We start from the raw sequence: 17,072 nt of genomic DNA, 5'->3' as shown, positions 1-17,072 counted from the left end.
GTGACCATTTTCCTGGGGAGCCTGTTCCAGTGCCCAACCACCCTCTAGGTGAAGAAGACTTTTTCAACACCTAACGCAAACCTCCCCTGAAACAACTTCAGCAGCAACCCAACTCCTCCTGCATGTCTATGACTTTTATATTTTACCCTCTACAAGCCAGATGTCTTTTTTCCTTCTTAAGTTTAGACACATGCATTGGCTTTACACAGTGCAAGCAATGACTTGATTCCGGTAATTGGACAGATTTACATCTGGTTTTTACATCACTTTTGTTTGAGAGGAGTGACTTGAGTTTTTAATCACTTGGGGCCCTAGCTATACCCAGAATATACTGACTCAATTCACTAGCAGAAAAAATCAGATACCTGTTGGCATAAAGATACAAAAAAAAGGAAACAAAAGTCTTTAGTTATTACTTAATACAGGGGACATTTGGAAAAAGTGCACTGTAGTAAGACGTATGTATTCCTAAGTTAGTTCTCACACCAAGCACAATAACCACAAAAGCTGAAACTCTTCACTCTTAAAAATAAAGAAAATAATATTCCTTATAACACTGGTCTTAGAGGTGTGATGAAAAAGGCTAATTGCTTTGTGATCTGTTGTAACTATTTTCTCTGGTATAGGCTACTTCATTCTCCTAGAAAGTCAGATGAAACAAAACAGGTAAGTTAACTGGACAAGTTGAAAATACATCAGTCTTGTATAGGTACATTCAGTGTTGTCTAGGCCTCTCCCAGTAGCCACCTCAGCTTTCGCTAAATGCAACCAAGTTTATAGGGGACGAAAGGTGTTATTTGACAAGTTAATGTGGTGACACAGAAAAACAAGTAATGAAGAGAAATGGAAGTTTATATAAATAATTTCTGTTCTCTTTAATAATCTAAGCAGTGTTTTTAACAAGTTTTCATAAATCTGTTTTTCAGCAATGGATTATTCCAGGCAGGAAAATGGTAGATAACCTATTTCCTGAGTGAGTGTTTCAGAGTAAGTTTATGCTTGTTATTTATTTCTTTAACATCTTTGCTTGGTTACAAGTGACAATGGCTGAATAACATATTGCTGAATCTGAGGAAAAGGATGTTAAGCCAGACAAAACTGAACTTATTTTCTCCAAATAAACAGTTGTGTCTAATATTCTCCTCCTTCATTTGGTCATATCACATGACTGACAAGAAAGAACACTTGAAATTTTTAAGTTATTAATGATTATTTTATTCCAACTTTGTGATTTTTTTCCCCCAGCTACATGCCAACACATGCCCTCTTCTAACTACTCTCATGTTTGAAAGTCTGCAGTATGCCTGCAAGACACCATGCTAGTTCATTAAGGTCACAGCAATTTCCTCTTGGCAAGATCCAACCTTTCTCCAACATCATCATCCTTGAACCTTCTGCCACTTTTGATCGTATGTCCTGAATTCTGAAGTTGTGAAATCTCTCCTCTTGGCAACTATCTAGCTGTAGAGACCACATTCAGTACCTAAATATACACTATAACTCTCAGAGATTTCAAAGGGGAGTTGTTCATAAGCACAACAGAAACAACCGCAGATTTCAAAGGACTAGCAGAATTGTATATTTTGCTATTGCTGGACATTATAGTTTAGATGGGTTTGTGCCTAATGATCATTCCCTAGAATGCTTACCCTGGAAACTCTACAGGTTTTCCTTTCCCATTCCTTGAAGTGGGAAAGAAGCAGAAAAATCCATACTGCACTAACAGATTCCTCAAAGACAGCGGTTCACTATAAATAAAGCTTTGGTCCTGGATGGTCAAATGTTTCACCCAAACTTCAGAACAGGTTAATCCTTTCATTTTCAGAAGACATCTTGCCTTCTTTCCTGTACAAATTTCTTATGTGATGTAATGATATTAAAACAATAAAGCACATCTGCTTTCTGATTCAACCTGTGCTCTCCTAATGAGTTTCTCCCCTATCGCTCGTCATCCCTGATGCCACCAACAGCCAGAATTTACCCCCTTCTTTGTATTATTGACCAAACCACTCAGCTGATCCTCCCTCAGCCTGCTTAGTCCAAACTTGCATTAACAAATGTCCGTGGGCTAGGTCACTGTAAATGAGGTAATGGTGGCACCTTGAGTGGCGAGCTCTCCTAATCTTCACAATTACAGTTGCAGTTTTTTCTTCCTCATAAGGACTTCTGACCTCATTAAAAACCACTACCTGATCTATATATGCGAATCCAGAAGCCCCATCTTCCTCATACTCCCACTTTAGCAGAGGAGCTACTAATTTGTCAAAAATCTAACTTCAGGTTTCTCTCAGGATTATGGAATACATGACCCATTAAATTCGACAAGGTCTTCAGGTCCGTGTTTTCCCAAAGCCTATCTCCTCATTTGCCTTAGGCGGCAGCAAGGCTCTGACTGAGCTAATTTAAAGAACAGAGCTAATTAAAAGCGCTCAGATCACACAAGGGGTCAACAGTTCCTAAAAGTGGCTGGTATAATTGCAAGCATACTTACACAGTTTCATCAAAATTACTTGTTTTAATAAACTGAAACTACTGTAGCTATTAAAAACATTCAAGCAACCCAAGGTCACTTGGAGAGAATCACAGGAAGCCACATGCAGTCCCTGAGCGCAGCTGAGAGACCCCAGGGGCAATCGCCTGTGAAGGGAGGCACCTGTGGGCAGAAAAAAACCCTAACCTTAGCCCCACACATCAGCATTGCTGTCTACAAAGCTATTCTTCCTCCTGAGGCATGCATTTTTCCTTTTTTTTTTTTTTTTTTGCCATTGAATTCTTTCTGCTACCTTTGACTTTCCAATGAACTGTAACTGATGGTCAGCAGTAGTTTATCTCTCCTAGTCAATATGAGCCATTTGTGGTCAGTAAAATGTAATTATTACATTGTTTTAAACAAAGGCTTTGCTTTTTCAATCCACTGAAATCAGTGGAATACAGCCTGATGGTAGCAGGATATGAATTGCTATCATTTGCAGTCACAACTGCAATGAGAAAAGTAATGGAATGCACCTCTTTTTTTTAAACCCCATGAGTAATGGGAGAACATTATTGAATGGAAGAATACTATTGAAAAAACTTAACATAAAAAGCATGCATAGGATGCCATTCCTAATATTCACTTGTTACAAATGCTTATATGATTGTAAAACATGTTACATTGCTGCAGTGCAAATAGAAAGAAGTAGACTTAAAACAGACTTAAAGAGATACAACTATTAAAACTGTCATTAAATTCTGTGTATCAGATGTCAGCATACCCTATTTCATTGCTGATTTGACAAAGCATTTACTTGCAAGATATCAGAAGCAGTGCAGAGCTTCACTACATCCAGTTCTCTGCAGTGATCAGTAATAATCTTTTGCGTATTCTAAACATGTAGATCATCTACAATACAAGAAGACAGTAATGAAAAACCTGCACCATATTTGCTGCACTATCTATGTGTTGTTAGTTAGAGCCATTTACTCTAAAATATAAGTGAAATGACTGCTGCAGATTTCTGGTTCTTCCCGACCAGTTCAAGCAACTCTGGAATCTTAATACAGAATTCAGAGTCAGCTCACTTCAATGTACACAAAGCTCTGGCTGCACTTTAACTTGAGAAAACACAATTGGAGGTCAAAAGTAGAAGCAGGTGCAGGCAGCATTCCACACAGCAGTAGTGCTCAAAGTTCAAATAAAAAGTGGGGGTGTTTCTTCCTGCCTGAAAAGTAAAGATAGATGCTGTAGATTAAGAGACAGATATTCCAGTCATAGGAGGCAATGAAGGTATCTAAACACATATTTCAAAAGGTAATAAAGAGGAACATATAGAGAAAGCAGAGGAATGATTAAGACTGAAGAACACTAAAACACAAAGAAGGAACCTTCCAAAAGGAGGGGAAATTAGATTATGAGTTTCAGTATTAGTATAAAGAGAGAAAAGAAAACTGCAGGGGACACTGCAGTAAGAGCTCTCCAAGCCATTTTCACATCAGACATTTACACAATCTGACACACTCACCTGTGGCCAAATCTCAACATCCACTGACAACTAACATGCATATGGACTTCAGTGTTTCTTTTGGCATTTTTAACTCAAAAATCTGTAAAATGTATGGCTTCCTTGGCATTTGGAATACACATATTCTGACCCTCTAAGTAAAATCTGTTGGTTTTACTCTCTCACGAATTAAGGCAGAGAGGGAAAAATCTTACTCTTTTAATGCATGTTAAAGTGAAATCGTCCACAAATATAGATCTGTTATATTCTACACATAAAAATGACATGTAATAATGAAAAGTGAGAGAGAGAAAAGAATATGAAGGACAGTTGTGTAGAGTGTTTATTTGGAAGCTCCTTAATTCTCCTGTACAGTTTAACCTAGGAGCATACTTTAGTTCTGGAGTATTCATAAATATATGGAACAGATATACTAACCAAACCATAGTTTATATGAACATACATGAAAAAAATGAAAAAGCAGAGAAGGAAAACAGATCCAGAACATCTCAGCAGGGATTCAAGTAACTCTTTTCAGATACTACTTATTTGACTAAGGCAATCTTACAACACCTGCAACTTCTCCCAAATTCTTAAACCAGACCAGACAAAATTGCATGTTTCCTTCCCAAGTGAATCAGTGATTGATTCTCCCTGTGTTTCTACAGGGCTGTCCATGACTGGCAAAGTAAGTCTCTTGGAGAAGCAGTATTTCTAAAGAAATATGAAAGCTTTGTGTCAGACAGTTCTTACATTGTTCCAAGCAATATTTATCAGTAACAAAGGCAATCTAAAAATGTATATAAAATTCAAACTTCAGTCTATTTGGTTTAGTTCTATTAAACAATTATTGAAGAAATACTGAAATGCAAAATTGCAAAAAGCTAAGGAATTCCATTTTGATAACTTTGCAAGTTCTTCTATAATATATGCAGTAGTAGAGTTCTCAGTCCTGAGAGATAAGGGTCAGGCAAAGAGTGAAGTCAGGACACTGAATTTTAGGAACCAAACTTCCAGCTCTTCAAGTCAGAGTCCCTGGGAAACTGCCCTCAGGGACAAGGGAGCAGAATAGAACTGAGAGACCTTTAAGGAAACTTTCCATAAAGGGCAAGAGTTCCTGATCTCCAGGTGTGAGAAATCAGGGAAGGAAGGCAATGGCTGAGTCGAGACCTGATGGTCAAACTAAAGGACAAGAAGGAAATGCACATGCATTCCAAACATGGAAGCAGGAACAGGTCTCCTGGGAAGAGTATAGGGATGCAGTCCAAGGCATGCACTACGGAACAGCTGGAGCTGTGCATCCCTTAGTAAGGGATGCAAAGAATAACAAGGACTTCTACAGGCAGGAAAGGAAGGTCAACGAAAGTGTACCCCCTCCAATGAGGGGATAAACTGGCAACAAAGACAAACTGGTAACAAAGGTTGAGGTCATCATCAACTTTTCTGCCTCAGTCTTCACTGGCAGTTTCTCTTCTCACACCTCGCAAGAGGATAGACCACAAGACAGGGACTGGGGGAGCAAAATCCTTCTCAGTGTAAGAGAAGATCAGATTCATGACCACTTGAGGAAACAGAACGTACACATAAGTTGATGGGACCTGCCCAAATGCATCCCAGAGTCCTGAGGGAATTGACTGATCAAGTTGCCAAGTTGATCTCCATGCCATTTGGAAAAGTCATGGTAGTGAGGTGAAGTCCTTGTTCCTTGGAGAACAAGGGAAATACCCATCTTTAAAAAGGGTAGAAAGGGAACTATCAACCTGTCATCTTCACCTCTGTGCATGGGAAGACTATGGAACAGATTCTACTGGACAGGGAGGACAGGGACATGATTCAGGACAGCCAGTATGGCTTCAAAGTCTGATCCGGTTAGTCAAGCCTGACTAACCTAATAGCCTTCTAAAACAAAGTGATTTTATCAGTAGACAAGGGAAGAGCTATGGATGTCTATTAACTGGACTACTGTAAGGCTTTGATGCGTTCCCTCCTTATGATCCTTCTCTCTAAACTGAAAAGAGGTGTCTCAATGTCTGGATGGAGATCAGTCATAACTAGTGTCCCTTGGGGATCCATACAGGGACCAGTGCTGTTTAATAGATTGAGTGTACCCTCAGCAAACCTGCAGACAACACCAAGCTGAGTGGTGTGGCTGACATGCCTGGATCCCATCCAGGGGGACCTAGAAAAGCTCCAGAAGCAGGCCCATGGGAAGCTCATGAGATTCAACAAGGTCAAGTGCAAGGTGCTGCGCCAGGGTTAGGGCAACTCTGCTGTAAGTGAAGGCTGGGGGATGAACAGATCGAGAGCAGCCCTGTTGAGAAGGACTTGGCTGTACTGGTGAATAAAATCTTGGATGTGAGGCAAAAATATTCACTCACAGTCCAGAAAGCCAACCATTTCTTGGGCTGCATCAAAAGCAGTGTGGCCAGAAGGTCAAGGGAGAGGATTCTGCCCCTCTACTCTGCTCTCGTGAGATTCCACCTAGAGCACTGCGTCCAGCTCTGGGGTCCTCAGCACGGGAAGGATGTGGGCCTGTTGGAGAGGGTCTACAGGAGGGAGAAGACGGTCAGAAGTGCTGGAGCACCTATTCTGTGAGGAAAGGCTGAGACGGTTGGTGTTGCTTAGCCTGGAAAAAAGGCGGCACCAGGGAGACCTCACTGTGGCCTTCCAGTACTTAATGGGGGCTTAGGGGAAAGAGATTTTACCATGGACTGTTGTAACGGGACAAGGGGTGATGGTTTTAAACTAAAAGAGGACTAATTTTGATTGGATAGAAGGAAGAATTTTTTTATGATGGGGATGGTGAAATACTGGAATACATTGCCCAGAGAGGTAGTAGATACTCCATCCCCAAAAACGCTGGATGGGGCTCTGAGCAACCTGATCTAGTTGAAGATGCCTCTGCTCACTGCAGGGGGATTGGACTAAATGACCTTTAAACATAACTTCCAACTCAAACCATTATGTCATTCTATAAAATCAAGCTATACTGAGAAAACATAATAGCAAATATTAAAAAAAATGAGTGCCCTGTGGGACAGATTTAGTATTTTGTCATGTCGCTGAGTGATTTCTAGTGACCTTAGAAGTAGTATTCCTCTTTTTCTTCCATATTTAAAATTCAAAAGTTGGCTATTGAATAAAATTAGGTTCTAACAGAATAATGGCAGTGTACAAAATTATACTTATCTCCTTTGTTATGATCAGTAAATATCATATATGTGGGCATATCTTATTATTTAGTACCTGTAATAGTATCTGGTCACTTAATGTACAGGACAAAGAAGAAATTCTAGAAGCTGTGCAAGGAAGAGTTCTGAGGAAAACCAGAGAAAGCTTATTTACTCAAAGTTTTTCTAAGCTTTTTTGATATCACCTATAGTGTTACAATATGACTAGATGTGGCACTTAGTGCTATGGTTTAGCTGGCACAGTGGTGTTGGTCAAAGGTGGGACTCAATGACCTTGGAGGTTTTTCCCAGTTTTAATGATTCTATGATTAGAAGATTGTCTCATAGTCTCTTTTCACTTCCCACAGGAAGTGAAAGACATTCCACCATTTGGATACCTAAGATGGGCAACGAAGGAAATGGATAGAAAACCATACTCACTAGGTCCTACGAAAATAAGGAAGGAGTATTCCTTAATTCCAAAAAAGGAATTTCCTTCCTTCCCTCTCCTAATATTTCTGATTGTGCATTTCCACAGTATTTCCACTGTGCAACATCTGAGCTCAGAATGACAAAAGCATAAAATTGGAAACTCAAACTCTCATGAATATGGACTTTTTTTCCCTTTTCTTGTACTATTGCATCAAGAGATTTTACAAGTTGTAAATAGCAGCACTAGAAACACATTTCTAATGCTGAATGTTACAGCATCTAAAGCAATCCTACCCTGGGCCACTGTCAGCCAGGCAGCACAATTCCCTTAAGAGAAGATGAACTACAAGGGATGACTGATTGCAGACAGGCTTTTCAACCACTTTGTCTCAATGATCCAAAACAGTACGAGCCATTAAACTGGACAACAGAAAGTGTTGCTTCTTTTTCTCATTCATGTAATTCTGGCTTTCTTTTCCAACACTGAGTTGTTTATTTTTCTCTCTTATATTGTAATAACGCATTTTAAAAATCAAATTCAATTCAACCTTGAATACTAGCAACCATATATGTTCCCTTAATTGTCAACAACTAAACAATAATGAGTGTAACAAGTATAGAAAAGGATGGCAGAAATAAGATGGCATATCCAATTCATTCACAGTTTAGTTGTGTAAACATTTACTACATGTTATATATGTCATGCTCCTTTGACGAGTTGGGGCTTTATGACTAATCGTGCTCTTATACTTAATCAGAACTGCATGGAGGTGAGTGTAAAGGTCCATCCATCTGAAGCAGAACTGGAAAGTATATTAAAAGTTAACTGGGAAATTATTTCATATGTAACTTACAGATTTTAAGAAGCCAAATTAACACTGTTAGTGTCTTGGTATTGTTGAAAACAGAGCATGTCAATGAAGTGACTTGTATTACGTTGAATATTTCTATAAAACATATTTCTCAAGTTTACAACTCAAAATAAATAAAATGCATAACTTGAATCATGCAAATAAACCCACAAAAGTACAAAAGATAGGTGGGACAAACCTGCTATGCCTATACCTTTTCTCCTGTTGCCTATTTCTGATGAGGAGACTACAGAAGAGCCAAATCCCAGAAGTTTTGTTTACATTAAGTGTGGTCATGTCTATTCCATAATGTAAATCTGGACTTTGTATGATTTCGTTTTAAACACTAAAGAAATTATGGAGGCAGTCAATAGTTCATTGTAATAAAAAACAAAGAATGCAAACTACAAACAAGAGTGATACAACATTTTAAAACCCTCCCAGTTATTTAGCAGACATGATACCACCACACATAATTTAATATGTACTTATTTTAAAATTATATAAGCAGGAAACAAGTTTGCATGCATAATACTCATACACAGAAGTTTGAATGTAAGCTACAAGCAGTTCCCAATATCAACAAAACAAGCAGGCAGTCAGGCCTTGGTTTGTTTTGGTGGGGATTTTTAAAATCTTTTTTAATTTTTTGTGTGAAATTTTGTATATGTGAAAGGGAATTATATAGCACTTACTACTGCCAGACACAATATTAGCAAACATCAGACAGCTTCAATGTACAGCTCTGTAAATGCTATGACCTCCAACATTCATATTTGACCTCCAACATTCTTGCTGAAAGTCTAGGTCACAGAACAGGACATCAGAGCCCTTCCTTTGTGTGATTTCAGCTCATGGTTGTGACTCACAGTTAAACAGAGAGCACTGCCAATAACAGTGGTAAAGGAAGACACTTGGGGAAAATTTCTCCCCTCTGATCTTCACAGCATAAATAATGCTTAGTCTGTATATGTTCCAAGTGCAGGACTCCCACTGAGGTTTCATTAAAAAAACAAAAACCAAACCAAACCAACAAACAAACAAACAAAACAAAACAACCAAAACAAAACTCCAGAAAACAGAGTACAGAATACACAGCATAGATCTACACTGGTGATAAGAGACTCACTGCATGAATTAAAGAACAACTTTGCCCTTAATTTGAACTCAAGCTCTTCCCTGCTTCCCCATATTCCATCTGAAAGATCCATGCGTAGCTGTGTTTTTCAGTCACATTGCAAGTGTGACAGAAGAGGAAGCACACTCCCTCTGATGGCTAATATGAAACACGTACTTTCAATGAAACAAACCAAAACCATTTGGTTAAGATCACTTGATGAGAAAACATCTGTTGTGTACTTCAGTATGACGTTGTATATACTCTCAGCAGAAAGAATAATGCTGAAGGTTCAATGTAAGCAGCAGAAAAGCCTCTCAGTCTTCAGAATGCTGACGCATTACTGTATTTTCAGTACTTAATACAGATTTTGTGTATGTGTGATGAAAGAACTATTGAAAGCCTTTTCATTAGAAAGATGATAGAAAACTGTACCTTATACTATAAAATTCTGCTAATATAATTCTTACTCTGCTCTAAATACAACCATAGGGTTTTTATTTTCCATCAAGGGAACATAATACCCCTCCTGCATCAGAGCACCATTTGCTCAGGAACTTTACTGTGCATTAATAAAAGCACAACTTTTACTGAGTTGTGCTCATATAAATCAACCTCTATGTTTTTTTGTAACCCACCAGAAATGGCTCTTTATTCTCCTAACTTTTCCAAATGTGAAAAAGAAAAAAAAAAAAGAAAAAAAGAAAAAAAAAGAAAAAAAGAAAAGAAAAAAAGAAAAATCAATCTCATGGGGAAAAAAATGCATTTGATGTACATAAGCTTCCAACAGTTGGTCCACAAAAGCTACACAAACAACATGCTTTTTCATCCTATTGATTTCTTTTTTTTCTTTTTATTTTTTGCTTCCTAGGACAGGCCAGCTTTCATGACAGGAGCAGTCCTAGTACAGACAGTTCCAGGCAACTGCTTTCATTGTGAACAGTTTCAGTAACTGAACAGGTCAGTTACAGATCCCACCATGTCAGGGTCTACACCAGCATGCACTATCCCTAAACACCAGAGAAACACACAGGGAAGTTTTAACCTAAAAGCAACAGGAATAACCTGGCAAACTATTCACATGCCTGCAGTAAGCAAGTTAAGCAAGACAACTTTGACTTGTCCCAGTTACAGAGCACTAAACCTGACCACTGAATGCGTGTCAAAGATTCTGACAAAAAGAATAATGGCTTCTTAAACACTATTATTGAGAACAAACTAGTATAGTTTAACAGCAATCATAGTTTAAGATAACCTTTGGAGAGCTGTCAGAAATTATTAAACATTGTAAATATCTATAATTAGCTGTTTTCAGCATTCATCTCAGTTTGAGAAAAAAATTGCTAAGATAGCTATTAGCATGCTTAAATCAAAGTTTTACAGAAAACTGGCCAGCTTGCAAAATTCTGGGGAAAATTCACTTCTGAGTATCATTTACAAGTGAACTTCACTTTAAGCACTGACACTTGCTAAAAGCCAGAAGAAAAATTCAAGATTCCACTCTAAGATGGAATTTTTGAACATAATGGAAAAAAAGAAGTGAGTGTCTCTAGCACAAGGTCAGTCCCTGTTCAGGAACTTGGCTTTGGAGTGTTAGGTTTTGCATGGAAAAAGTTTAGGTGGATGGGTAGGGGTTAATGCTAGAAGAAATGGAAGATAAATAAATATTTCCTACAGAAACATTTTGGGTTTTCAGTGGATTTTAAAGGGGAAGGGGGGAGAAATCAATATATTGACTATCAATATCTATCAATATTAGTTTGAAATCCATTACCATCACAATATTTTCACCTTTGATGATATATTATTAAAAATATAGTCTCATTACTATTATCTGCATCATATGGCAGAGATTTTTTTTATTTCTAAACAATATATTCTTAGCACCCATACTTTAATATGGAAAAGGCCTAAAAAAAGGATAAAAGCCAGAATTGGAGTACAAAACACCAAACTACGTGCACCTTTCACTATAACCATTGGCATGTGACAACTCTAATCAATGCAAGTACAGTGATCAGCTGGAACTTATGCCTGCATAATAACAAGCCTAAATAAATAAGAAATAGAAAAATAATATTTGAGAATATATGAACTCAAATAACTAGTGTGATTGAAGGTGCTTGCAGCTAAGGCACCTGTGCTTATTTCCTCTTAGGAAGCAGCAGATGCTCAGGCAATAGATGCCCTGACATCTTCCTCATTATAACACAACAAACCTCTCAGAAACTCTTGCAAGACCAATTCAAAGAGGTTTTCAGATCTATAATAAAAAAAATCTGATAACAGAACCTTCAAAATTAGCAACTCCAACACCACAGACAGAGAATAACTGCCATAACCAGTCTGTCCTTCAGTTGGGTTCGACAATCTGCAATCAGAAGTCTCTCTGAAGTCCTTTAGCAGCAAAAGTAAAGGAGCAGGAGTTCATATGGGAACAAAAGCATTAAGAAGATACAAAAATGCCCTTAGAGAATGAGTGAAAGCCAGATTCATAGTCTCAAAGTAGGCACTGGAAATAAGACCTATATTTTAAGTCAAGGTCCTCTTCAGGGACATTAGTAGTTACACTCTCTTGTGATTGCTAAAAAGAAAAATACACCCTATGTCTCATTCTCTTTGATTTCAAGTGGATAAAAGGCCATGCATGGGTACCCAACACTGCTGCACACATACTTTTTCATCTGTTTTGCTTAAACAAGTAATAAATTCATTGTCACCAATGACCTCATCAGCACAGACTTACCTGCATCTGCAGTATAAAAAGTGTTCCATAAAAAGAAATTCTATTTTATATCATTAATCAAGACTTTTAAAGCTACTATTTGATAGACAAAGTGAACTAGCTCACCTTTGTCTTATTTACTTGTAGAAATAGCTTGTCTATCTGTCCAAAAAGACACCGGTGATGTTGCTTTACAGGATATACTGATGGAGTCAGACTTTGCTTATGATCAGGTAATGTTATTTTTATCCCAGTTCTCCATCAAGCCACTTTAAAGAGGAATTTAAGTTTTTCCACACACTTTACAAGCCTCTTTCAAAATGTGCACTATTTCCATTTGTCAACTAGCATGTTTTCAAGGCAATCCTGCTTGAGCCACAAGGTCATGGATTCTCCCTCTCTGGAGACATTCCCGTGTAACCTGGTTTAGGAGACCCTGCCTTGGAAGGTGGGTTGGATTAGGTGATCTCCAGAGGTCCCTTCCAACCCTAAAAATTCTATAATTCTATAATTCTGTAACAAATAGGAAGAAACACAGAAGAGTATAACAAAAAAAACTTACCACAAGATAAAGATTACAATATATTCTAGAGTATTTCAATAAGTACCCACTAAAAAGAGAGCCCTAATTTGGGGTCAGCACTTCATAGTGAAGTAATCAATCAGAAGACTGCTGCAATGCTACTTGCTAGAGCACACATGATCACCTGTAAATTATTTTGAGGGTGGGACTTTTGAAGCAGGGAGAGATGCAAACATACAAATGTAAATTTTGACCACAACTATAAAGGAATAGTAACAAATCCAGTAAAATGTACCCATGTAAAAGTAGGGCCTTTGCTTATGCACAACTCTGCATAAGATACTCAATCACAGATCCTCTCAAGTTTCTTTTACACCAGGTCAAATGTCTATTCTGAAACACACCACCTGAAAAAGCACTAAATAAAATACAGAAAAACTGAGTAATCTCACACTTTTTTTTCCTTTTTTGGCCAATTTTTTTCAATGCTTAATGGTTTCAACATCTGGTTTTTGAAACTGCATCTTTAATGCATTCAATGTTTCATGCCTGTAAAGAAAACTGTTCGAAGTGAAGAGAGAAGACTGAAAAAGTCAAATCATTGGCTTCCTTGATCTAGGACCAATTTATGTGCATTTTAGTTAATAAATTTAACTCCTGGTAGTTTGAAATGTCAATTAACTCAAAATAAGTCCCATTAGATAGTGCAGATACTGGATTCTCCTGTTTGACTCTGGTTGAAATGCACATGTAATTGAGTGCAAAACAATCACTATTAAAAAGCACAGTATACTGTCACTTTGAAAAAAAAAGAAGTTTCATAAATGAAAAAAAAATTTGTCTTTTTAATTCACTCAAACTCTGTAATTCTAGCTCAGATGTATTTAGTTTTATTCTACAATGTACTGAACAAACATTACTGAAATTACTCTACCAAGACCCCATCAGCAAAGACTGGATTTTTTCCATATGGAATAAATACTGCTATCATTTTACATATGTCTTTGCTTACTTTCAGTTCTAAATATAAAAACATTGTAAACAGAAACAGGCATAGAAGAGTTATCAAATCCTGCTAGAGCCAAAACCTGGACACAAATGTAACATCATAAGGCAAACAGGTTTGAACTCAAAATGAAATTCCAGGACTCCAAGTGCTATAGAAAGCAGATGCTAAACTCAAAACATATCAGTGCATTTTCATCAAACCTTGGGGTTTGATTTGGTGTTTTTTTGTTATTGTTGTGTTGCTTTTGTTGTTGGGTTTTTTTAAGTGTTCACAGAAAACTAATTTGCCATTTTGACAGCCCTAGCATGTAAAGCCTGGACAAAAGAGCAACTGTAAGCATTGAAAGCCTACTCCCAACCAAACAAGAATAAATACGTTCCTGAAACCCAGCCAAGCAGCTGTATTTCAAAAAGGTTCTGTTTAATTCTTAATTTGGAAACAAAAGAAAGTGCTTTGCAACGTATTATTTGCATTCCTCTAACAATCTAGAAATCAGATTCTGTGCCTGCACATACAAAAGCTGAGATGTAATTTGGCAGACTAGACTGTATTATCATGTATTCAGCTTTTTTACTAATAGACCTTTGCTTCACGGAAGTAAGATGCCAATGAAACATTTCAAGCAAGACAGAAATTACATGCCACAATAAAGTAAGGGAAAGAAAGAGTTCTGGCTTCAAACTGCTTGCTGTTTGTACTTCATGCAACACATGGCAAATCACACACTGGTCAGGCAACTCCCTATAGCTCAGGACAAATAAATTTGTAGATGGTTCTTACTAAGGATTCAGTTCTGACAGATCCTCAGTAACTGCAGTGGCAAGAAAGATGCTTCTAACTTCACTGCACTCCTCAGATTTTACAATGGTGTTTTTACTTCAACAGGAGCATCCCCCATTTGCACAGACACTACTTTTGAGTTGGTTTTGTCATGCTTGAGAGAGCTCTAGGAACGAACTGCTGTTTCATTTAAAGTCCTACTTCACTTTCACTGCCCTTCTGTAGTTAAAAATATATGGGGGAACGACAGAGGGGCCAGATGTCTCTCTAGTCAGCTTGTTAAACACTGTAGCAAAGTTATTACTGAAAGAATATTTAAAGGAACTTACCAGTAGAGAAAACAAGAACTGTGTTGTCCCAAAGACCATATGTTTTCAGAGCATCGGTAAGATTTCCTACAGCTTCATCCATAAGAGTCACCATCCCTGCATAATGGCGCCTCTTTAAGTCTTTTATATAAAAATATGGTTTCACATATTCTTCAGGGACCTCAAGAGGTTCATGGACAGACTGAAAGGCAAGATAGAGAAAGAGGGGCTGGGGTGGAAGGGACAGAATGCAAATTAGTTGAACATTGAGTACTACGTGCCAAAGTTACCACAGCAAAAGCAGACCTGATTCATCAACAGTGCTGGCAGTGTGTTTTGGTTTGTTCTACATCTTCTAATCCCTGCACATAAACTAACAAAACTTTGAAAAATTACTTCTCCAAATCTGTGGAAAAACATTAAGTGTATCTTTTCTTCATAATATATTTGTGAATAATTTATTTCTACTAAACTTCTCACATTAAATTTTCCATTCTCTTCTTAGAAGTGCAAACTACTAGCTAAACCATTTCTAAAAACTTATTAATTGTATTGTAATAAAAGAAATGGAGATCTGTAGCAGGCCAGTGCCATGCAAACAAAGATGACCATTTTTACCAGCACTACTTCTCACATTTAGCTCTATGCACCTTAGCGAATAGCACCGAATTACAGTTCAAGTGCAGGTCTCTCTCTCTTCATATTTCATTCACATTTTTTAAAACATTCCTTAACACTGAAGTTATCAGAGTAACAGCTGATGACTGTACCTTCTCAGTTTTGTGATTGGCTATAAGATCTATTGCTCTTTCTGTAAATAAATTTGTGGAGTACATATTTTTAAATCCAGTTGCAACTTCTTCTCCATCTCGAAAGTCCAGAGCACAGCGCGTTACATTTTTTGTTTTGATGAGGACGCAGCGGTCATGAGTATAATAATCCTCACTGCCCAAAAGATAGCCTAGAACAGGAAAAGATGTGAAATGAGCAGGTCAACATCATGTCACAGAAACAGATACATCAGAGGCAGAAAGAAGTCAAACATAAATGTCAATACTTCAGTGGTTTTGAGTTGAAGCATGAATTCAACACTGGACCACCTACAGAGATACCCCTGACAGTTCTAAGTAGTACAACATTTAATACCTCATAGGCTTTTCACCATGAATGCAAGTAGTAATTTCAAAAGAAATTAAACATTTTGAAAGCCGTTCCAAGACTTCATATTTATAATTTGATATCAAAAACATTAGCAATAAACTAATGCACTGATTGCAAAGGCAGTTATCTAGTCTGTGTATAAACTAGTCTGATTTTTCTGGTATGAATTTGTATGTTTGTATTTTCTATTTGAATGTTTGGAATTTTAAAAATTTATTTATTCAAAAGCACTCAAGTACGAAGCATGTTTTATGTCAGCTGCAAAGTAATTTCTGATCCATTACTGACACCAGGTGGTGAAGAAAGGACACTATCATTTAGAGATACCCAAAAGAAACCAAGCAAAAATTCTACAGATATAGATTTGCTCCTACCTAAGGCTATCCTATGGAGCAGGATAACGCTACCCTTTCTGTTTCAGCTATCACAAACAAAACTTTTAAAAATTCTTTGAATATCAAAAATTACTACTACTTACTTGAATTTTTATTCAGCAGCTTCAAATAGTTATTTGTGCAAAACGTATGTACAGAAAGAATGAAGTTACCTTAAATACAATATAAATGTCTAATATATTTTTAGGAGGAAAAAATGCATTTTCTTTCAAAGCATAAAGACTGACTTTGTGGGCAGATGGCTTACATAAATGTACTCAGAGGCACAAATTGCATTTTTTTCCATTTTGAAGGGCCACTGGGGGACACACTCCATCAAGTGTGGCATGGAATCAAATGCTGCTAATCGATGCCTACTGTAATTTCATTAACATTTTAGGATATTGAACCATTACATTCCCTGAAAAATAATGTCATATTGGGTACCCATACAGTCTGGTACCCAGTGCCAGACTGTGTTCAGGCTTGTGCATTAAGTGCTTGCTCAGTCCTAGGGTGAGATTTCATGAGGAATGGCAGCCTACCTAAATCTATGCTATCAAAAGATCCCAAGCTTCTGTGAAGGGATGGGAGGAAGCATATATGTTTAAGCAATGAGCCATTGTATTCTGATCCACATAT

General features: G+C 37.5%; 1 protein-coding gene across 1 annotated transcript in view; it reads right to left on the bottom strand.

Annotated features, from left to right (window-relative positions):
- The window catches only part of ARSB (arylsulfatase B), a 71,858-nt gene that overhangs the window by 50,608 nt on the left and 4,178 nt on the right, over positions 1-17,072 (bottom strand). The window contains exons 3-4 of the mRNA XM_050329435.1: positions 15,666-15,856; positions 14,917-15,124 (exon numbers count right to left, since the gene is read on the bottom strand). Of these exons, the coding sequence (XP_050185392.1) occupies positions 14,917-15,124; positions 15,666-15,856 (399 nt within the window). The remainder of the gene's footprint in view (positions 1-14,916; positions 15,125-15,665; positions 15,857-17,072) is intronic.

Source organism: Myiozetetes cayanensis, unplaced genomic scaffold (assembly GCF_022539395.1).
Source record: "Myiozetetes cayanensis isolate MyiCay16 unplaced genomic scaffold, myiCay2020 scf4, whole genome shotgun sequence".
Taxonomy (NCBI): domain Eukaryota; kingdom Metazoa; phylum Chordata; class Aves; order Passeriformes; family Tyrannidae; genus Myiozetetes; species Myiozetetes cayanensis.
This window is presented reverse-complemented; position numbering and strand designations above follow the sequence as displayed.